The 23,480-nt window shown below is 36.9% G+C and overlaps 2 protein-coding genes and 1 long non-coding RNA gene across 3 annotated transcripts in view; 2 read left to right on the top strand and 1 right to left on the bottom strand.

Moving 5' to 3' along the window:
- Positions 1–3,336, bottom strand: part of LOC131787909 (uncharacterized) — a 4,469-nt gene extending 1,133 nt beyond the window's left edge. The window contains exons 1-3 of the long non-coding RNA XR_009340501.2: positions 3,019–3,336; positions 1,399–1,719; positions 1–894 (exon numbers count right to left, since the gene is read on the bottom strand). The exon at positions 1–894 is cut by the window's left edge and continues 1,133 nt beyond it. This is a non-coding gene — a long non-coding RNA (uncharacterized lncRNA). The remainder of the gene's footprint in view (positions 895–1,398; positions 1,720–3,018) is intronic.
- Positions 3,337–3,669: 333 nt separating this feature from the next.
- On the top strand, positions 3,670–16,003 carry LOC131787907 (nose resistant to fluoxetine protein 6-like). Its single transcript, XM_066163833.1, has 15 exons — positions 3,670–3,925; positions 4,891–5,051; positions 5,857–5,935; positions 6,612–6,723; positions 7,038–7,309; positions 8,402–8,575; positions 9,145–9,238; positions 10,386–10,478; positions 11,140–11,308; positions 12,024–12,103; positions 12,229–12,351; positions 13,169–13,309; positions 13,787–13,995; positions 14,493–14,635; positions 15,169–16,003. Exons 1-15 carry the CDS (start codon positions 3,697–3,699, stop codon positions 15,295–15,297), a joined length of 2,208 nt encoding a protein of 735 aa, XP_066019930.1. The 5' UTR covers positions 3,670–3,696; the 3' UTR covers positions 15,298–16,003.
- A 155-nt stretch (positions 16,004–16,158) lies between these two features.
- Positions 16,159–22,841, top strand: LOC136279757 (EH domain-binding protein 1-like protein 1). Its single transcript, XM_066163832.1, has 9 exons — positions 16,159–17,422; positions 17,607–17,664; positions 17,793–17,888; positions 18,987–19,046; positions 19,168–19,349; positions 20,178–20,749; positions 21,137–21,250; positions 21,709–21,805; positions 22,320–22,841. Coding segments are annotated over exons 1-9 (1,191 nt in total). The 5' UTR covers positions 16,159–17,420; the 3' UTR covers positions 22,330–22,841.
- Positions 22,842–23,480: the final 639 nt, after the last annotated feature.

Raw genomic sequence — 23,480 nt, 5'->3', positions numbered from 1 at the left:
ATATTACCAATGTTTCGAGGTTGGTTGGGAACAATGCCTCTACCCAAAAGGGAAAAGTAAACGGTCTTTTAGCTAACAATGCCAGAATTTTTGAAAAAGAGATATTTTTTTAGGATGGTTCCCACATGTACTAAACATTATGCTGAGAAGAATGTGCCAGGCCGAGTTTGGGGCCAAGGGTGACATGAGCAACCCCCATGTTTTACAATTACTCTATAAAATATCTTGGCTCCATCATGAGTGTCCAAGCCAATACAAAGTTATGTATGTCTCTCTTGGTATTCTAAGTAAAGAGCCACCCCTTCCCCAGACATTCATTGACACAAGGTGGACATATTGTCATGAAACTCTCCAGTGGTATCTTAAGTATGGAAAAGCTTGTTTACAGCTCGCTGAGAGTCTCCTTGAAAGATTGCCAAAATCAGATAGCCCCCAGACTATTTGGCAAGATGTCATTAAGCTGAGCTCCAGTCCTATGATTCAAGTTGAAATCAAGTTTTTGTTTGAATTCCTCGATAAGTTTATCATCTCATCTCTGAATACATCCCAGGCTAGTGATGCAGAACTTGGATTCTCCAGTGGTTACCTAGCAAGGTTATGGCCAGCAACAGTTCTAAAGCACCATGAAACTTTAAGCAAAACGCTGATGTCTCCTACAGAACATTTTCCTTTAACATCACAACAGGTGAAGATGTCACTGAAGGACCCAGCAGCTATTAACCTTTTTCACAAACAAGTGCAGAGGCCAATGTTACAAGAAGCAATTAAAGTAATCAAAGATCATGGAGCAGAGTGGTTAACTTTTCCTAAGTTGTTTGGAATGGGAGCTGATCAGAGATACCAAAGTCCTTTCTGGCATTTTGGTTTTAAAGCTTCTTGAAATTCCAGTCAGATCTGAAAATCAACAAGAAAAGTCAGTGAACAATCCCTTTCATATACATGGAGTTGGATTAATTGCTCAATGAGATCAAAGAAATTGCCTCATCACCACAGAGCTCACTCATAAGTAAAGAAGCCACTCCAAACCTGTTTGAGTTCTATGCCAAGCACATTTTCAGTCTTCCACTTAACAATGTTCTTGCTGAAAGACAGTTCAACCTTTCTCAATTGCACCTTAATGATAACAAGTCAGAGTTATCAAAACAGGCCACAATCACATTTGTTAAAGACATTCTGCATAGTGGAAAAACCAACACCAGGACCACAAAAGCGGCAAGTGAAGTTCATGAAGAAAGAATGAAAGAATGAAAGAATATACCCAAATGCTCACCACAGACATTTTGCAAGAGGCAAGAAAGAACTTAAACAAGATTAGAGAAAACTGTAAACATGGGCCACTTACAGCAAATGATGTTTACCCTAAAGCTTGGGTAGAAAAGAAAGTAAACAATAACTTACCAGAAATGATTAAGTCACTAAAAGCAGATAGTCGCAAACTTAAACTTCACTGGAAGGCTTCCGCCAAGGGAACATCTGCGCTGGAGGGACAGAGGTCATTCAACCCAACAGTAATTGAGGAAGTTACCAGTACACCTGATGGACAAGTTCCAAGATTCATGCAGCTAGGGGCACTAAAGGTGTGGAACTATGGGGAGGAGCTACCAATTTATGATCTACCAAGAGAATGCAAGTTGTGTCTACAAAATCTTACAAATGTCTTTCAGCCTCTAACTACTCATCTTTCCATGTCCCACATGTCTGTACATGTTACACCTTTGCCTGCACATGAAGAATAGAGTAGTCATGAGGGGTGGCTCAGTAATTTTTAAATGTTTCAGATTTTTACATATAAGAATTGATTTCACCGACCCACACTGCATGAAATAAATATATCTCAGCGTGTATGTGTTTTTACACACAGAGACACATCTAATAATTGATTAATGTTTCAACACAACATGTTAGAACTAACCTGGTAAAAGCACATTGTATATGCCATGTTAGTAAAGTGAAAAAAGCTTAATATCTTAGTATATGTACATGAAGCATGTTAGCTTTTTGGTTTGCAATATTGCAACTGGTTTTACAGGGTAAAGTAAAGTGCAAGGTGCCAAAGTTGAGACATGCATGTACAATCATGTTGTATTGGATCTTGAATTAAATGAATTGAATATTAAATTCAAAATGAACAGTAGGTATACAAAGCTGTAATGTATCTGATTTTAAATTGTTATGTACGACTGTAGCTTTATAGAATATTGAACTAACACTGAATTGCTGTCACTTAATTTCAGAAGTTTAAGAACATAATAAATGTAATATTTAACTAAATGTAGATTATATCATTATACTGTTGCACATGTATAACTTAACATATCACTAGCAGTATGTAACTTTTGATGTGATAAGAACATGTCTTATGAATAAGTGTTCTTGTACAATAAGCATAAATTTTGCACAGGAAGGGCAAAGCAAAGTGATGTAGCCAATGCTATATTACATATATTTAGTGTACAATGATTAACAGTAATAAATTAGAGTGGAACACTGGATCTGTTAAAAATGTGCCAAGTTTATTATCCTGTCTTTCCTTATTCTGTGTAAAAGATAAGTAATACCATTCTGATCTGTAATGAATCCTCTCTCCCCTTTAAACGTTTTTCTTCTACTATTAAATAAATCTACATCAATGGAATTTTTCTCACATATACAGGCAACTTGTAATGTCCACTTCAACAACCTACCTTTACCTTTACCTATACCTATACTAATTATTGAATATGCAGTGTGGTCAAAAAAGAATCAGTGTATTGGTCAATCCTCTACATTCAAAGCGCCCAAAAGAAATGAGCATTAATTTGACAATCGATACCAGTCAAACATCATCTCCGTAATCCGTTGTAAGTACCAACGAGTACCTGAGAAATGATTGATAAATTGTTCTTGGTTCCTGTTGACGATTAAACCGGAGTTCACTCTCGATCTCGAGTGGGCGATATTGAAAGTAGGCTAATTGACCCTCTATCACCAACACACCCCAAGATAGGGGTGACAAGATAACTTAATTTATATTCTTACCTCGTGAATTGTGAGCTTGCTGTACTTTCGAACTGCTCTGAGTACATTACATCAGTCAATATATTTCACCACGCGCAACGAACGACAAAACAGTACGAAAAATTAGAATTTCTACCACTTAGTCGACGAAAAGGAAAAAATAAAACGGTAGAATCTTCAACTTCCTCGCAGTCTTCCCGGTTTATGTGTCAAACTACCAGAGACTTCGTGTTTTGATAAGATATTCAACAGTAAAGTCTTTAGAGTGTTAAGGAGAGAAGTAAACACTAGAGAGGGTCTACTCTGCGCATATCTGAAATTTTCCTTAACTCACGTGCATACGCTGTTCCCTGAGGCCTAAAAGTAAACAAATGCTTAGTCATCCTCTTCATCGGAGAAGGACTGAGTACCACAAAGAGTACTATGAAGCTTTATAGGGGAGGGGTAGGAGAGGTTGTCAAATTATATATAGTTTTAACAGATATGTGTTGAAAAAAAATCAATTAAATTTCACATTTATTTTAAGCATTCTTAAAATTTTCAGTCTTTTTGCAAAAAATTGATATCTCTTTTGGATTGGATGTAGAATCAAAGGTATTGCTCAAATCTGCCAGCTCACCGTACCCTACTGGAAATTAAACTTGAGCATGACATAACCTGTTGTAACACTTCTCCAGTACATTACAGCCGATTAAGGAAATGAGAATGGCGCAGTATTTTATTCTTGGGCTCTGTCTCCTTTTACAATTAGATTCAACGCGCTCTTTGCGAGCGAGTACGGTTCGTGAACTGAGCGGATTGTATTCGAATACGAAGCACTACTCATCATCGCTGAATGCTGGCACGGACGCCACCGTACTTCCCAAAATCTCTCCAGCATGTCAGAAAGCCTTATCTGGTATCCGCAAGCAAGGGTTGATTGGAAAATGTAAGTGATAAAATGTTTTGCCATTTTCTACACACGTAAGATATTGGGAAGATCGCATTCATCAAGAAAGCTGAAAGGTACTCTGCCAGAGTAAATTTAAGATCGTTGCAAACGTATTTGAAAGAGAGCTTAGTAAGTAACAATGACTTATTTCGTAACTCTAATATGGGAAACTCTTTGGTATCGTTTTACTGAGTGGATTGAGCTTTGTAGCGTTTTTTCCGACACAGTTTGGAGTCTTTGAAGACTTTTCGAAGCTTCCGGCGGAAAAAGCGAGTCTTCGGAATCCCGCGATATTTAACTAAAACAAAAACACAGCATAGTGACCTTGGAGCTGGCATACGATCATGGTTTGTCCAGTTTAATCCCCGCTTATGATATGAAATCCTACCCACCAATTGCCATATATTTCTTGTAATTCCAACTCAGAGAATACGGTGTCAAATCGAACACTATCCTCCGAGTTGATAGTTTACATGTACTTTCTTCTCGTTGTCTTCCTGTATGACAATTTATTGCAAATATATGGAGAAATTCCCTTTTGGCCACTCCTGGTAGTGGCAGGGCTGTTAAGCCTACTTGTATGGTCCAGAATCAGTACCCTATCATATTTTGTTCACAAGTTAGTACTTCCAAGAAACTAGGAAACTAGGCAACACAAACATCAATTCTAAAAGCCAGTTATAAACCTATTCAGGTGGCTGGTAGGTGGAAAGGTGACTTTTTTACACTAGTATTTTTCTGCTGGCTTTTTCTCTTTTCTAGAGAAATAATCAGAGGACAAATATTGACAGAAGTGGGGGTTGTTATGTTAAAAATGCAAATACATTAAAAATGCCAATACGTGAAAAATGCATGTGTGAAAGCAAAATGGGATGTAAATTAGCCAGTACTATCAAGCAAAGATTAATGGGTGAATTATAATACCTGGTACAGTATGCCTGATATTTATTCTTCATTGTCAGATATTGATGCAACGGGGAGACCAAACAGTGGTCTTACCCTGGGTAACCTGGTATGGCTTGGGTCTTATGCAAGATGCAAAACTATTCCTGGAGCACACTACTGCCTAGCCCCAAGTGTCACTTTCACAATAAATTCTGGAGGAAATATTACAAAAATCCCGGTAAACAAACAACTTGTTTGTGCTATAGATAATGAATTAATGAAAAATATCATTTCTCTTACCAGCTAACTCTTGATTTTTATGGCTGGGTTACATGTAGTATGGAAAAAATCTGTTCTGATTGTAGTGTGGGTCCACTAACCCACAACTCTCTCTCCCCCAGGATCCTATTAGTAATTTTCTTACTATCTACTGTACAATTCTGATGATGTTAGTTTAGAGAATTTGGTATTAGATCAACTGATATTCCCCTTAGTGCTAACTTTCTCCTTTTTCATCTCTTGTATGCTTGACATTGTATTGACATTGTAAGGAGATATTCTAGCTTGGTTGCTCATGGGAGCTAAAGGGTTAGACTCCCAAGATCTGATTACCAACTATCCCCTCTAGCAGCTACACATTTTTAATGCAAATTAGTCACAAGAATTTGGTGTTTGCTCAAAGATAAAGCTTTTATGTCAGTTTGAGTTTTCTCATTTTCTCAGTACCGATCATTACCCCATCTGAAAAACAGTTATAGGATATTCTTGCCTTCCAATAATACCTGCCATCTTCAATGCCCTCCATCTTTTCTACCTAAGGAAGACTCAAGAGTATCAATGTAATATGCAACAAAAGAATTTTAAGGATGCCAATGTGAAAAAAAAGTGCAGAATCTCTAGGAGAAAATTAAGTTGTAGAATTTCACCTATACATGAAATTCAATCTCAACTCTTTGTTCAGTGAAGTCTGTTGTATCTATGAGAAGAACTTTATATTGTGTTGAGTGGCTGCAGTATATGATGTTCTGTTTCTGGTTTAATAGTATGTCTCCTGGGGCCTTTGTGTTCCATCTGCCTGTACTGAGGAGGATATTGCCTTGGGTATTGGCATCATTACCAAAGGTTAGTTCTATATCCTTACTTTGGGTAAACATACACTTGTGGAATATGTTGGAAAACCTTTTAAATCATGAACTAAAAGCTATTATAAACAGACAACTTTACTTTTGACTGTTGCTCTCATGGCTAAAAATTGCAGAAAAACCCCTCTCTTCCAGTTCCAGAGAGTAAAATCATCCTTCAAAGACAGCTTTTTTTAATCTTTATAAACTTAACTATAGAAATATAAGTTAATGTGGATTAAACACGATGAGATACAGAAAAAAAATTCTCACTATCCTTTTTTAGATAGAGATAACAAACTTAATCTAATGAATGTGGATTTTAACTGTGACAACTACTGTATCCTCATCTACTGCAACCATTTTGAATCAGTAATTGGAACCCAGGGACAGCCAATCAAGAAAAAATTGGAACCAGGAACAAACTCAACTCACATGTAACACTAGGTCAGAGTTTTGAACCTGGCTAACCCCTCTGGAAACAAAAGTTTACTACACCAGATTATTGCATCACACAAAGGAGAAAACATTCCTAAAATTTTTGATTTGGGTCCTCAGCTTGTACTGGGTGTCCTGCATATACAGAGGCAATTTTCATGGATACAAATTGCCTTGTTTTCATTTTTATCAATGAAAATAGTATCACTTCTCATGTACTGTTATTTTTTGTTTTCTAGTTGTGTCACAATATCTGCCCCATCTGCCCAATTTCCCTACAGGGAACATCACCTTGGATGGTGTATTCTGTGCTCACAAATCCAAGTGGACTACTGGAGCCATAATAACTCTGTAAGTTCTGCGCATTTAAACACTTGTTTTTAAAGATAAATTTTGCTATTATAAGACCTATCTTGTTCATGTCAAGACAATAGTTCAAAAAGATGTCAAAGTAATGGCCAGCAGTAAGTTTGATTTCAAAATTTATCATCCAAATGGGAGAGAATCATAGTTCACTGGCTTTTTCTAGGAATTTTTCAATGAAGTTTTTGCTGGTAGTATTGATTTCTAAATGTATTTGTTGTTGATATCGTAAAAATTGTTTTTAGTCAGATCTTGGATCTTTATGAAGCTAATTCAGTAATCCTGCTGCTTTCTTGTATTAGTGTACTCTGCGTTATCATAGCAGCCTTGTGTTTGGTGGGGACTTTGGTTGACATGTTTGTGGTGCAGCAGGTGTGGAAATTTTGGGTCACATCTACAGAATACAACAGAGATAGAGTTGGTGGCTCAAATGAAGATGAATTCTTGCCCAATGGGTTATCCCACAACCTGAAAGCAGAAGAAGCACCATTACTCAGTTCTTATGGCTCATCTAGCCCTGGGTCAAGTACTCCCAATATTCAGATTAGACAACCTTTAAAAATTGAAGATAGAGGTAAATTCACAAACTACATGTAGTGGCAAAGTCTGACCCAAAAACATAATAAATTTTATGGTAGCCATTAAAAATTTTTGCATACAAATACTTCTTACTTACCTGCTGGCTTCAAATTCCAATGAGTGACAAACATGTAAACTTCAAAAACATTCCAACATTAATTTTCAAAGATAGGTTCTACCATTTTGAAAGTAACTTGGCTTTACTTTGCCAGTTGACCAAACCCAATGTTAGATATCAACCCAAACAATGGGGACCTTTTCTCAAAGGCAAAGACTTGTTGTACACACCAGTAGTGGCTCTTTAGTAGCCTCTAATCTTTCAAACAGACTGGTGAGAGATGGGTAAAAATGTGTTGCCAAGGTGTCTTGTAAAAAAATGCTCAGCAAAGAGACAGTAACTTTATGCAAACAAAAAGCTTAATAGATCAAATACGGTTTGCATGATAAGGGAAATGTTGTTGAAAAAAGACTTGCATCACTAAAAACATTTTTTTAGTATATGTGTATGAGTTTTAATTGCTTACAAGAATCATGATATGCATGATTGGTGCAGTATGATTTGGTGGCATAAATTTTCCATGACTCCTTTTCACTGCAAATTCAATGTCTTGTGAAAGTATTATTTTTATTAGTAACTCTAATTCTCAGGTGGGTATAAACAACATATAATCGACTTTGTGAGTTTCATTATACGATCCTCTACTATGCTGAGGCCAAACCACTCCCAGCACCTGGTGTAATGAAATTATGGTAGAGATGCAACTACTTATAATCTTATATCTTCTGAGTAGTTTAACCTTTTGATGTGACCAAGTCAGAATTTCTCCTTACAGTATCAGTTTGATATCATGCAGAAAAGTGATGTGAATAAAGAAAAAATGATCATTTAGGGGGTTATAAGTTGTTCCAATGTCAAATTCTTCAAATTGATTTCATAAGAATTGCATGACTGACAGTAAGGAGAAATGAGATGTTGGGTAGTGAAAGGGTAGTGAAAGAGCTGAGTAAGTAAAAACTTATTTTAGGGTATTCATCCAAAGATTACTTTTCTATTGATTGACCATGCTTGTGTTTCTGTCTCTCAAAGGATTTGTGGTCAGTTTCCTGGTTTGTTTCTCAATAATACGGAACACTACAAAGATAATGAACTGTTCTGTGCCAGCTGGGACTATTTCAGCCATCAATGGAATACGAGTACTTAGCATGTGGTGGGTCATAATGGGCCACACCTACCTATGGCTTATAATTTACAGAACACTAAGTGAGTCAAATTTCAACTCTCTCACTATAATGATTTTCAATTGGTAATTACACTGAGAGCTGTAGTGACATTGGTAGTGATAGTGATAATTGCATAATTAATCCCACAAAAATGGATCAGTTTGTAAAACAAGGAAAAAAGCTGTCAGTATTAACCCATATGTAGCTAAGAAATAATTTTGGTTAAAAATATAAACATATGAAACAACTTACGCTCCTTGCAACTGCATATATCTCAGTAAATGTCCTTTGGCTGTCTGTTGTTTTTGCAACAAAATGTAAAATAAATGTAAAATTTGAAAAAGTAACAGACGTTTTGTAAAGCTACATGTAGGTTAGCTACTGGAAATTATAAGAAGCTAGTAAACATAAACAATTTGGCACTGAAATTTCTCATATAAGAGTTGTATTGACTTGAAATTCTCAGTACGTACTATATACAGACTGTAGACCATGTAGCTACTTCCAATGGCTGCCATTTTGGATGAGGTTGTACGTAAAGACAAATGCCACAAAATTCCAGCAAGTTTGGAACAGCTTTCATTGTATATGTTTTTTATTACTTTGCAGATGATTTGGCCCTAGCATTCAACATTTCTCACAGGTTTTCCTTCCAAGCTGTAAATAATGCTTTCTTCTCTGTTGACAGTTTTTTCGTTCTGAGGTAAGACAAAATCTCTATCCATACCATAACGAAATGTAATATGAAATCTCTCCCTTAGTGGTCACATGCAGTCAGGACATGTAAATTCACAAATAAATGTCTTTCATGATTTGATAAGACAAATTTGAGACAAAAATAATTGAGTATTAGTTCATTTACAAGCCTCTGCAGAATATTGCAGCCGCCTGTTATTGTGTACTGATGATAGTTTTCTCAGAGCAGCTCACAAGTTTAAATTATGATTTGAACCACAGTACCATATGTCAATTTTTTCAATGTTTAATGTTATTAAAACTAACTGACAAGGGTTAATCACAGATTTGTAACAAGACTGCAAAAAGGCCACCTTTTTACAAAGGTTGAAATATCATACAATACTAAACAAATGTCACTCAGACACATATTCGTATGAGGTGTCTCTCCAATTTCTAGTAATCAATTTAACGGGTTATTGTTTATTTATGCTGAAATGTTCATCTAGGACCTATAATCTCCCAGATTTCCATTCTAAATTTTTGTGGAAAGAATGTGGCTTACAGCCGTGCCTAAAATCCTTGGGTTAGAACATCCCACTCTTTTTGAAAGAGTAATTTAGTGTTAACAACTGAGTTGAAAACGTAAATTAGCCACCGTAAAGGGTGAAAAAGCTGACGTTTCGAGCGTTAGCCCTTCGTCAGAGCGATCGGAGGAACTGTGAAATTCGCAGGAAGTACAGGAGAATTGCTCTAACGAAGGGCTAACGCTCGAAAGGTCAGCTTTTTTACCCTTTACGGTGGCTAATTTACGTTTTAAACTTAGTTGTTAACACTAAATTACCTGCTATACTCTCCCACCGACGCAGCACCACAGTTTCTTTAGAAACCTACCCCTTTATTTTTGAAAGAGTGTTCGCTATGTCTGCGAAAACTTGGAATTGGTATTACCCCTCCCCTTCACCCCTTTTCAAGAACGGGTATCACTGGAACACATGATGTATAGTATTGGTCCCCGTTTAATCACTCGAACGTGATCTTAAGTAGATGTTTTCGTGTAAATGTTGTATTGCAATGCAAAGGAAAGATCGTATTTAGGCGTGGTTCAGGAAAAATTGTGAGGGCCCACATCTTCTATTTGAAAGGTCTAGAGTGTTAAATTGTTCTGTTTGCAGTGGGGTGCTCGTGGCTTACGTTTCCTTTCGACGCATGGACAAGAATGAGGGGAGATTGCCATTATTTCAATTTTATTTTCACCGATTTTGGAGGTAATGTAAATATTCATTAGAAATGAACCTTCAATTAGAACAAAGAGCGCTACTTCGAATTTTGGTCACCAAAACAAAAGTTTGCGATAAAAAGCATCTTTATGCTAGCCTTTGCTCAAAAGTTCAATTATGAAAGACAGTCAAAAAATTATCCACGCGACTTGCTTGGCCTACCTGGCATGTAACGAACACGAAAGGTTTAAGGCTTTCGTGTGAACTGCGTTCGTTGCGTTTTGATTAAAGCCTCGATGCGTTTGACAGAACAAATGGTTGGATAACAGAAAGGAGTCAGGAAAATAATTCAGGAAAGTATTGAACTGAAAAAAAAAATCGACTGGACAACTGAACGACTTAAATGGTTCATGCTGGAACCCCGCCATAGCCTGATCATTGCCTGCTCATTCAACGAGTGTTTTTTTAACATCGACGGTACATGGTGTTAATTGCCTTATCAATTTCTAAGATTTTCTCAACCTTTCCTTTTCACTGAAACTAGCAATTTGAATCATTGTATCAATGAATGCGCAGCTTTTACCCAGCGTGTGCACGAAGCACTTTAGAAGAGCCCCATACCTAAAAGAAAATGGTGACCCATCAAATAGGGTTATTTTATTTAAATTTAAGATGAAACTACTTCCAATAAATTTCTTCCACCTTGCAGGTTAACCCCGGCTTACATGTTCGTCATTTTGTTTTATGCCAATCTCACTCCATTTCTTGGCGAGGGACCACTTTGGTATGGGAACCAAAAACAAACACCGTGTCATGATTACTGGTGGACAAATCTTTTGTACATCAACAATTTCTATCCTAAAACCTTAGTTAAGGAGGTGGGTAGAAGTGCGTTGCAAATGAAATGTACGAACAAATTATGCAATGAGAAGTTTCGTCATTATGGTCTCTAGCTCAAGCTGGCCTTCTGAATGTATACTGTAAAAATTATCCTGGCGGGGGGAAAATAAAGTAGGCCTCAAGGTTACTTCGTTTTTAGTTACATGAGGTTTTTTGAATGTGGGTGCCCGCATAAAGCCACAAGTAGCATTACTCCACCTTGATGGATGCCTTTCCATTGTATGTGATGCCCATAGCATTTTTGTCAGTTTTTCCAGATAGTTCATCAATGGCCATTTTATTCCTGGCGGGAAGGGATTCAGTGAAAGTAAAATGTCTTGCCAAAGAACACAATACAGTGACCTGGCTAGAGATCGTATCCGGACTGCTTAGTTGCAGCTAGCTTTACTACTCCCATGCAGAATTTAACCACTTGAACTAGTTACCCAGGTTCCACCCTTAAATAATCGACTAGGTGTACAAACCAGAGTTCTACCATCATTCTAGTGGAACTCATTTGAAGATGAACAAAAAATTGCCAGCTTTTAAACTTCAACTTAAGTAATGCATGGAATTTTAAGACTCTTTGTCAACCTGGTTAAACAAACAAAGCGAGGCTCTTTAATTTATTTTCATATACCTGTTCCATCATGACAGTTTTAATTGTGAAGATATCTCTAAGCAGTGTTTGACGGTGATTATTTCATTCCATAGTGTCTGGGTTGGTCGTGGTACCTTGCTAACGACATGCAGTTTTATGTGATAAGTCCAATTTTGATCTACATCATTTACAGGTGAATTTGATTCAATTTTATTTTAGTATATATAGATTTGTCTTTAATATTGGAAGTGTAGATAAAAGGTAATATTTGGCATTTTCAGTTAATGTAGCTTGTAATATTTCTAATCATGTCGTCAGATTTCAGTTCCGAGGGCTTGCCATAGGCTTGGGTAGTCTTCTGCAAGCAAGTTTAGTGGTCACTGCTGTGATCATTGGAGTTTACAACACGGATGTACTTGAATCTGGTGAGATTCAACAAGGGTAAGACAACCACTGATAACCACTGTAAATTTGTTTCGTTTAGGTACAAATTTGGTGTGTAAAAACCTAAGGAAAAGGATGGAAGTTTGTTCGGTAATAGTAAAATTTCCCTATCAGAACATTTGACAATACAAATGTTGCTGAAACATTTGAAATGACCGCGAAGTGTTGAGACGTCTGCATTATCCATTAAAATTCAGTCCCGAAGTTTGTTCGAAAGTACGCGTTCTCTTTTTTAGTTGAGCGTTCATTGTTTAAATACTACGGGGAGTTTCCCCTAATTGAGTTTTCTCTCTCGAAGCTCGGGAAGCTGAAGAAGCAAGAGCTAGCTATAGTTGAACCATGGGATTTTTCTCATTTTTGCTCATAGGTAGATAAGAAGTAGTGAACATTCCTGAGGAAGTTGTTTCTGCTAGCAGTTTCCCTGCTGTTTCACTGAAGAAAACTAGAAAATTCCAATTAATCTCGCAGACGACTTTCTTTACTCACCAGCCCCAAATATCCTCGACGATGTTACTCCGTTTTAAAGCATGCACCTCCATGTTACTTTCCTGATGATGAAAAGTACTTTGTTCTGGTGTGGCAGCAAGATACCCGGATGTCTTGCCCTTACTTACTCGCTCACCTTACAAGATGAGGCAGAAATACAACTGTAGAGGTTACCCACACTTTCACGCACACGCACACGCCTTCGTGTTACGTCCCTGATTATCAAAAGAGCTCATTTCTTGTCGTGGCAGCGCAACTGTAAGTTTTGTTCGACTTCTCCAGTCACGTTGCAAATAGTTTAACAAATTTGTTATGGTATTCTTATTAGGTTTGAAAAGAAGTCAGGCAGAGGTAGCTATACTGACCTTGTTTATGTAAAGCCGTATTGCCGGATCGCACCTTACCTCGTGGGCATTGCCCTGGGCTACCTGATTCGTATTGAAAAAAAGAATCCGGGAAAATCCCGTTGGTAAGTAGCCGGGGTCGAGAAGGAAATTACATTGTAGGTGACAACGCAAAAGGTGTAAAGAGCTATCCTAAAACACTAGCTATAACAAAAACCTGATAGAAGACTGAACTTTCCCTTTGTATTTATCAGAACCATATATAGCGCATTTCGATTGGCTAACGTTGAATTAGAACCAAAGTAATCACAATAGCCAATCAGAAGAAAGGAGAGCTTCAGAAGGAGCCAATAAGAACTTCACGTAAAAACAAGCAAACTGCTTGAAGCGCGGGAACATGCGAGTAACAAAATTGCCATTGGTTTTCATTTTTGATCTGATTGGTTGAGAAAGTGACGCGAGTTCTTTGGACCAATAACAGCGAAATATGAGAAAACTTAAGCAGTTCCGGTTAGTTTCGACACTAAAATCTCGTAAAATTAAAAAAGGATTTAACTGCTGCTTTCAAATTATCCCATGTTGTTTTTTCATGTCTTTCAGAGCAAGATTCCAAGACAGGTAGAGTGCCTTGTTGGTTGGTTTCTCAGTATTGCACTGGGTGTTTCAGCTGTATACGGTGTGTATACATCTTACAAAGAAGACGGCCGGCCTTTCAACAAGGCTGAGAATATCATTTACGGCACCTTCAGTCGCTTTGTTTGGGGTCTGGCCCTCGCTTGGGTTATCTATGCGTGTAACAAGGGTTATGGAAGTAAGTGTCTCACATGTTTTCCAGTCATCAAAAATGTAGCGCTGTTTAAGTCACTTTAGTGATAATCAAATGAATTTGAGAATATATGAAGGGTCTGGAACCGAGTAAACGAGTGGAGAGAATCAGAAGGAAGTCACGGTACTGAGAAACAGTTGGTAGAGCAAACTCGTGAGTTTTGTCATTGAAAGGGGTCGAAATATATTCATCATTCTTTCTATTAATAATTTGTATCCGTAAATGTTAGTTGGTATCGTTCACGTTACCTACATCAAGTCATGGCCATACCACCTAGAGAAATACGATAAAGATGAAACTTAAAGAGAAATATAAAGTGATTTCTACTTATCAAACAAATAGAGAAATAAAGTTGTTTTTCTCAAAACGTTTTCTGTTGGATAAAAAAACATATTAAGTGGTAGGTGATTGACTGACTAACTGATCAACTGACGAACGGGGGGAAGGACTGACTCATTTGATCATTTAATTTTCATATGTAGGTTTGGTGAACAAGTTTCTGTCAGCATCGTTCTGGATTCCCCTAAGCCGCTTGACTTACAGTGCGTACCTTCTTCATCCAATCGTTCTCATCGTTTACTTTGGGTCTTTCCAACACACCACGGAGTACAGCGATAAAAATTTCGTAAGACCTGTTCAACTGCATGCCTTAATTATATCAGAATGAAACCTTGAAATAATTTTATTCCCAGCTGTCCAAAATGGGGGCTTTTTAAAGCGGGAATATATTGTCCGAGTAATGTTGGGCCGAGCGAGGAAACATTTCGCTGATGGCGCTAGATCCGCACATCTTGACCTCGAGCCAAATGATGTCCCGTCTGGCCGGACCTAACTTGTTCAATAACCACTTTATAATATGAGCGCCGCTCTTTCTTTTCTCAGCTCGCTTCTTACAGCGTGGAAGGGATTTTTTCGATTAACAGCTTTTAGGTAGAGATTTTGTAACGTTTTTCAATGAAAGCACGGGCAGAGCCCTACAGATAATGATAAGACATACTTCTTGAGAGCCACCATTCAAGTCGTTTCTAGCTGAAACGAATACCATTCACTTTATGCATTTCTTTTGGTTAAAAACATACAAGATTTAAAACCAAAACGCAATCAAAATTTCGTCCAAAATAGCTTAGCGTCAGCTAATCGTAAACTTTTTATTTTCAGGCATTTTATTATGTTGCTGTGATAGTCATGTCGTATGGAGCAGCTTTCATTCTCGCCATCGGCGTGGAAGTTCCCACAATGCAGTTAGAAACAGTGTTGTTCTTCCGACGCATGAAGTCACGGGACTGACACGAGCTACTGGCAACCAACCGTGTTTGAGGAACGTGGATGTATAGATGGTGTATTGGACGTTATCTTTTCATGTGATCGGGGTTCTAGGAACTTAATTTTGTATGACTTTTTTTAAAATTCTTATTTATAAAACAATATTTAGAAAGCGGACAATACAATACTAATGCAATCTGCGATACAATACTCATTGACCATTGCCAATGATTATGCTACCTTACTTACAAGACTATTAATGATGATACGTTAGTTATATTACTGATTGAGTTGCGTCACTTATGTTGTTACTTACTACGTTACGCTACTTAAAATATTTCTCTTTTTGACACTTTACATTACTAACAGACGCTACTTACTCTAAGTCTTACATTATTATATTATGTAGCGTAAAAAATACAAAAAAGCACATTTCACCGCCAATGTTACAACCCCTTTTTTTTTTTCAAATGCAATTATTAGCAATCTAGGGTAGAAATTACAATATATCTTGAAAAGAACGTTCTTGGCGACAGTGTAACACCTACATTACACCCCCCTTCGTAAACTTCATCGAGAAAATAGCACACGGTTTGTTACAATATCGTTTTCTTTTTATGAATTATTTTGTCACAATGATAATGAGACAAGACGAATACATTTAACCCAAATGCTTTGGTATGGCACAAATTTCACATGGAATTAAAAAGATAATTTTTACTAAACTTTACACTCTTATTAGCTTTGTGTAGTTAGTGATACACTAGGCAGCAGCTTTCCTGTTGCCATGATAATAATCTTAGGAAGAGGAAACAACTTTGCAGACGCCAATGCCGTGAAGAATTTGATGAAGACATAGCTGTCAGTACAGTTAACCCTCTAGGTCCCACTATTGACCAAGACAGAATTTCTCCCTTCACTATCAGTACAATATTAAGCAGACAAGAAGTGAGAGTAAAGATTAATATCAATTAGGGGATTATTGGTTCATCCAATTTCAAATTCTCCAAACTAACATCATATGAATTATATGGCAGACAGTAAGGAGGATTACAAATGACAGCACCTCTGCACGAGAGACGAAGCTTTTCAGTGTTGCGCTGGAGACTTTATCATCAGATTCGCTTGATTAGTAAAAGATTAGGAAAGTTAGAATGTCAAGAAAGCCAATATCAGCAGAGAAGAAATATGTGGGATGTAAACTGTTGTTTTTTTAACGAACAGATTTCTGCTTATAATAAGGGGAAAAAAACGATTTTGGTAACTTCAAATTTCAACATTTTCCGGGTGGAGGGGAGGCCGGAATGCATTCAACCCACCGTTCCGAGCTAAACCTCTATCGGGGGGTCCTTTCGCCTATGCTCCTGAACACCCGGCCTACACAACTTACAAAATTAAACTCGGGCACGCCCGTGTTTGAGCGCGCGCATTTTGATTCGAATAGAACATCATAATGGTAACATGACATCACAATAAACGAAACTAAAATCCTTGAAACTCGTTTGAGAGATTTTGCAAGAAACAGCCATGGCTTCTGTTTTTAAATCACTCTGTCGGAAAAAAGCGAAAGCTGATAAATTTCTGATCACAGCATCTGTTTCCCTACTGTCCATTGACTGTCGCAAGAAAAAATGGTAAGGGATGGAAAAAGAGCACTTTTTTCGTCTTTGTTTACGTTTAAGTTTTGAGAGAGCTCATAAAAGATTGGGATGTTTTTATTTTTATAATCTATCGCACTTTAATTCTCGCAAAGAGTTTTGTCATGAAGGCTACCATCAAGGCTAACCTCAACACAAGTTTGCTTCCGGTAATGAAAAAATCCAGAAATAACATGCGCGTAGGACTTTTTCCGATCTTGGCTGTTGAATACAGCGTGAGACTAGAACACAAACGTTCGTTTATCAAATGGAAAATAGTTTACCCCATGAAGTTGCAAGACTCGGTAGAGGGTGAAAATGAAACGCAAGGCTCGTTTATCATACATTTACCACCCAGCCAGGCTTTTTTTAACATTTTGTCAACAATTGACAGTGAAGGGGAGGGACGAGTCAGTGTTGCTCGTAACCAGTCTTTTGGAACGGCACTACAGCAAATATGGCGGTCGCTCGGCGGTTCGCAAGAGCTATTGTATTCCAAAACAATAAAAGATGTAAGTGCGTTCCTATTGTTAAATTGTTGTGCACAAATCCATGTAGAAATTTTGTTGCCCGGTTTGTAATTACCTGATGAGTTTTTCATATGCTGTACTACATGTTACATTGAAGACACCTTGTATTCATGTCAACTTTTCACCATTAATTACTTTGCTAATCTTAGATCGTTGTCATAATTAGGCACCCTCACAAACTTGCGATTTTTTGGAAGAAAAAGAAGGCAAAATACAGCACAAAGGTAATTAATGAAGACGTTGTTTTTGCTTTTTTTCGTCAGTTTATTCACAGGTTAACTTTATCATAATCTCCTCCACTTTTAAGTTGAGGTAAGAAAAAAGTCGTGTAAATTACTCCTTGTGCTTTCAGCCTATAGCTTGGTTTGGAAGTGCAAATAATATTTTCCATGGTGACCACGTTTGGCCCGAGCCAGATCCAGTGGAAAGTAAGCTGACCATCTCTAGGGTGAGTTTAACCCTGTGACCCCTGAGAGGGACTAGCACATATTAAGGTCATGAGAATAAAGGAAATGATCACCAACTAAAGAAGCTCTTGATTGTTATACAAATTCTCCTTGTCAGCACTTTAGTTAATGTATAGAGAACAATATGGAGAACATGCATATTGATGTTAGGGTATAAAGTGTTAACAAAGAAGAAATGCAATTGAAAGAAAGCAAAATAACACATCATGTTGTTGTAGCCAAAAGTTTCATTATTTAGCCTTTTAATTAAGTATTGCATGCTTAGATTTAAGTGCAGTTGAGCCTGTGTTAAACCGTCACCCTTGAGGCGTGACAAGATAACCACTTTATAGATGTTGGTTGACTGCTTAACCCTTTAACTCCCAGATCAAATCTGTAATTCTCTTTACTGTCAATCACACAGTTCTTATAATGTTAGTTCAGAGAATTTAGTATTGAACCAACTAATTATCCCCTTACTGATATTTTTCTTTATTCTCGTCACTTGTCTGCATGATATTGTATTGATATTGTGAGGAGAAATTCTGTCTTGGTCACTCATGGGAGTTAAAGGGTTCATACAGGTTGACCAACAAATAACGTGTGTGATGTTCATGTATAATATTTGACTTAAAAGTCTAAAGAAGAAACATGATCTGCAATGAGTCGAGGACCTTTGAACTCAAAGTACTTACATTTACATGGATAAAAATTTAGTTGCATTATTTAATAGATTATTTTTAGTTTTATTTGAGTGGATCAGCTTTGAGTGATCCTTCAATACAGGTTGAAGACAGTAGAAACAAACTGTTGAGATAATGTAAAGGGTGACTTGCATGACCATCTAATTGAGGTGATCACCTGGTAGAGGTGAAATTTACAGCATTTAAGGGAAAAAAATTTGGGGACTTTGACATTACTGATTGCCTAATAAATGTTTAATACAGTGAAGCTTAATACAGGTTTAACTGTAGACTCCATTCAACAGCCTAATGTGCTCTTACTTGGCTGTCTTATTACAACTATACACAGTCAGGTGAAATCTTTATCTTCACGAGTCAAGTCAATTTTTTCAATAAAACTTGTCTTTGTATTTCTAGAACTCTGAGGACAACATGACAGAATATGAAGAAAAAAATTGGAATATATTGGTGTATAATGTAAGCATGCACTTTGCACTTTTCTTGATTAGAGGGTCTTCTTAATTCTTTCATTAACTCTACATAGTTTGTTAAAAATTGAAAATGTATAATTTCACTTATTAATTTTTGAAAATGTTAGGTGTCTGCAAGTGGACGACACAAGCTTCTGGCAACTGGCTGCATTGATATAAGTGATTATGTCAGTAAGAAGCTCAGGAAATTTGATGTGACAGTTACCCTTAAGCCAGCAATAAAAAATGTCCTCTCTGGAAAAATTGAATTTGAATTATCCTCTGTTATCCGAGAAGACTGTCCCCCTGGGTAGGTATTTTTCAATCACTGCAGTTTTTAATAAGTAAATAATTCTAAATTTAATATTCTTCCTCCAATATAGCATTCAAAGGTCATGCAAAACCCTTGATATTTTAATTTTGTGGAGAGAAATGATATGCAGCTTGAACAACTTCAAGAAGAAAAATTACTCTTGAAGATCACAGGTGGATCCTGAAAATTTTCACAGGGTTTCAAACTGTGAGAGAATATGGAAAATATTTTGCACCAAATTGCTTCTGAGTTAGTTTGTACACACTCCCCCTTAACCTTCATGCATTTACCTATCACCCATTGTTGAGTAGTAATTAATGTGACCATATTGATACAAGAATTTCTGTGTCATACAAATGGGATGGGGAGGGATTCTGAGAGGTTTTTTGTATTAGACAAGTAATGCAAAACCCTTAAGTCTTGGGGGGAGGGGGGGTTATGATCAGGACCCCAGACCCTCCCTCTGGATATACCATGGAGTATTATCAGTCAAAGGATGACAGCATTTTTCTGTGATATACCCTTCATTCAGTCCTTTTCCATTATTTAAAAGAATCAATTAGTTAGTGTTGAGTCTTCTGGTCTCTTTGAGTTCCTACTTGTTGCTGTTATGTCCACCACAATGGAAAGATAGATCTGATAAATGTGTTATCACTGATTATAGTTAAGTCTGTAATGGTTTCCTATCATTTTTTCACTTAAAGTGTCAATTATTTTTGTGTTTTATAAAATTGTGAATAAGTTCATTGACTTAACCCCTATGAATTTGAATTTGAAACAAAGAATGAACTTGAATTCATAAAATGATTGTTTTTTTTGGTGCAGAGGCTCAGATGAAGAGATATGGGATGAAATAATGAAGTCTGCCAGTGAGGAAATGATAAGAAAGAAATCAGCTAGGAAAGCACAGAACCTCAAATCCACGAAGGTTGCTGCCAATAGCAATGGTACCAGTTCAAGTGCTACAGACACCACAGCAAAGGAAACCAGAAAAAATGAAGCACAAGCTGCAAGTCCCTATCAGTGCAATGCACCTGAGGTGGATTCCAATGGTAGAAGCAAAGTTAGACTGGCTGAAAAAGCAAACAGGGGGTCACTACTATTCTGTGCCCCAACTTTCTCCCCTCCCCCAAAGCCATGCCCACTTGCAAGGCAGGGGCCACCACAATGCAGCCAGGAAACAACATTTGCCCTCTGTGAAAAGCAACTTGAATTAGGCTCTTTGTCTGCATTGTCAACTGAAACTGTGTGCAAGAAAACTTTTGTTCAAGATTTTGAAGCTCCTTCAAATAAGGTGTACAGCTGCACCAAAAAGGAAAGCCTTGCAGACTCAGAGAATCCTGACATTACAGGCTCTACTGTTCCTGTGAAGCCAATCCTCAAATGTGAAAATTCCAGTAAGTTATACAGTTTGAGTTCAATTGCCAATCAGCTTGTTACCCAAGAGGGCCAGGGTCTCATACTTTCTGTTGTCTTTAATATTTCATTTTGTTTAATTAAGCAATTTTATCTTATTAAAGAAAAATGAGAGACCACGTCAAAAATGGGAGAACATAACTGTAGTTCAATTAGAAAAATGTACAGATATGTTAATTTGGAGCTCCAGATTACTTTGTGTGTTAATAAGAATTTTTACCCAAACACAATTCTTTTAGCTATCATCATATTTAGTTCATAAATTATGCAACTAATAATTTATTGCTTAAATTAAATTTCTTTGCATATATTGCAGTTATAGACATTCCAGCTATTTAACCTCATCTCTTCACTTGCCATGCTCACAGATTCAGCCAGTTATATTGAAGAAGAATTGAATCTAGTTCAAGCTGAGCTATCATCTTTGAAGGAAGTCTGTTCCAAAATAGAGCGTGAGTTGCAGGAAGTCGAGTCATTAGAAGGTTTGTAATCTCTTGATTACAGCTGACCCATTGCATAACTGTAAGAGCTGTAAAATGAATTACCTTTGAATTTCACTCTCCAATACCTCAACATATTGAGCCCTTTCATTCTTGAATTTGTTAAAGGAAGAATCATCATATTTAGTTTTTACTACTGAAATATTGTTTTTTTCTGTTTTCTTTTTTCTTTGTAACTTCATATTTTAATATTCGTGTATGGTAGAAGAGCCCCCAAGGGGGAGCTATGCAATAAAGTATGTATGTATGTATATATGTATGTATGTATGTATGTATGTAATGTGTCTCCTATCTCTGTTTGAGGCATTGTCCACTCAAACAGATACTATTGGTAATAGACAACCTTCTTAAGTGTAGGTGCTGTAAATTTTCATACTCAACATTATGCTTATTGGTGAAATAATACAATGTATGTATTTTTTAAATATTTTTATGTTTAGACTCAGAAGCCGAGTGGGAAAGTTTAAACCAAGACTGGCTCACACTTGCTAAGTTCCGTTCAGAAGTCATGAAAAAAAAAGAAGACCTTCTTGCTCTGTAAGTTAAATAGGGATACATAGCAAACTATTCCACATATGAAAAAAAAACAAATTGGTAATTAGGACCTGGTGATTGAATTAATCCAGATCCTAGGAGTTAGTGTGAGGAATGGATGGAAAATTATTCAATACCATGCATGTTTCTTTTTTTCAAATTCACCTGTATGACTTCAGTGTGATTCTGTAGGTTTGATTGTCATCGGTTTTTTTTTAATTTTTTTTTTAATTTTTATTTTCCAATTCCTTTTACTAAACACAGAGTAGAACAATCTCAGGGCAAAGTAAAGCAAACCAATGCAATCTTGGGTTACTTTCGGCACTCAATTGAAATTTTTTTCTAATGCCACTAAATGTAATTTTTGTATTAATTCCATACATTGTGACCAACGTAGTGATTTCAATAATCTATTCGGTGTTTTAGTTTGATGACCGAATAGAACATTAAAGAGTATTTTTATTTAAAATCAGCAGTAGAAATATACTCACATGATGTTTTCATTTTTTCCTTTCAGGCTGAGATGAATTTCTGCAAAAATTTTGTTAACACCTGTTGTGACTTTTGTCATTTAAAAGAAAGTCACTGTGCGTAATATTTAGACGAACTTTCGTCATTCAGATATATTAGATGACATATTTGATCTCTTGGTTGTAAATAAATATTTTTTAAACAACATGATATGCGCCGTTGTGTAGAGTTAAATGAATAATCTTTCCCACCTTTTTTATACTGTTTTATAGAACTCGTATTTTATAAAACTCAAATATTTCTTCTGCTCGAAACTGTTCTGTAATTTAGCATGAATGCGTTACTTTACAACAAGAGAATTTTTTCTTAATTTGCACGACGGCGAGATAGAAATCAGCACTCATGCAAATTAGTTTCATGAACGCCTGCGTTACCTTACTGTTTTCGGATGATATTAATATCAGCGCTGATGTTGGACTAAGACAGAGAGACTGGGACGCCGTCAGAATGACGTCATTCTATGCTCAGAGCATATCCACATCAAAATGTTTGACTTGATGGACAGTTAGATCTCTGATTCGATGCTGTGAATTAATTAGCATTAAAATCGCAATACCGTGGCGTCAGAAAATAAAAATTAATTAATATACTCATTAATAAACTTTCCTGATCTTAACCACACGATGACTCTTTCACACAATTACTAGTCAGCGACTGAACGTGAAAATGCTTTGTAGACCAGAAGCGAAGCAAGATAGCTTGTTGAATGCGCTTTCTCCACGGGTGCGAGGTAACAATCAGGAATCAGGGACAGACGTTTCTAGTCGCGGACGGCGATCAGAAGGAAAGTGCATTTGCTTCTATTACACTTTGTCGTAGCTCAATCTATCGGAAGTTTGTATCTTACATCAAACGCAACGGGCGAAAGACCTGTGGGAAGCGTCATGGCCCTAACGTAACCTTCAGCTGTGCCCAAGGTCTTGTTATTTTAATTTATTACACGTGGCTATTTCAGTAAATGGCGTGAGAGATCAGGTTGTGTTCTTGGGAGAAGGGGGGGGGGTACCTCTATAAACCAAGGAGTATTCATAGAGAGAGGTACTGACAAATCACAACATGCACAATTTTCTGTTCACCTTCGTCTAATAATTTTTTAATAATACTCTCGTGGTTGCCTCGAAAATCGCGTTCAGTGAAAGACCCTTCT

The sequence above is a fragment of the Pocillopora verrucosa genome, chromosome 3 (genome assembly GCF_036669915.1).
Source record: "Pocillopora verrucosa isolate sample1 chromosome 3, ASM3666991v2, whole genome shotgun sequence".
NCBI classification, from domain to species: domain Eukaryota; kingdom Metazoa; phylum Cnidaria; class Anthozoa; order Scleractinia; family Pocilloporidae; genus Pocillopora; species Pocillopora verrucosa.
The sequence above is the reverse complement of the archived record's forward strand: the minus strand, read 5'-3'. Positions and strand labels throughout refer to the sequence as shown.

Coding starts and splice junctions, on each gene's coding strand:
- LOC131787907 (XM_066163833.1), top strand. CDS start 3,697: ATGAGAATGGCGCAGTATTTTATTCTTGGGCTCTGTCTCCTTTTACAA. Junction 8,576..9,144: donor TATAATTTACAGAACACTAA/GTGAGTCAAATT, acceptor ATTACTTTGCAG/ATGATTTGGCCCTAGCATTC. Junction 12,104..12,228: donor TTGATCTACATCATTTACAG/GTGAATTTGATT, acceptor TCATGTCGTCAG/ATTTCAGTTCCGAGGGCTTG.
- LOC136279757 (XM_066163832.1), top strand. Junction 17,889..18,986: donor GTAAGCTGACCATCTCTAGG/GTGAGTTTAACC, acceptor TTGTATTTCTAG/AACTCTGAGGACAACATGAC. Junction 19,350..20,177: donor CGAGAAGACTGTCCCCCTGG/GTAGGTATTTTT, acceptor TTTTTGGTGCAG/AGGCTCAGATGAAGAGATAT.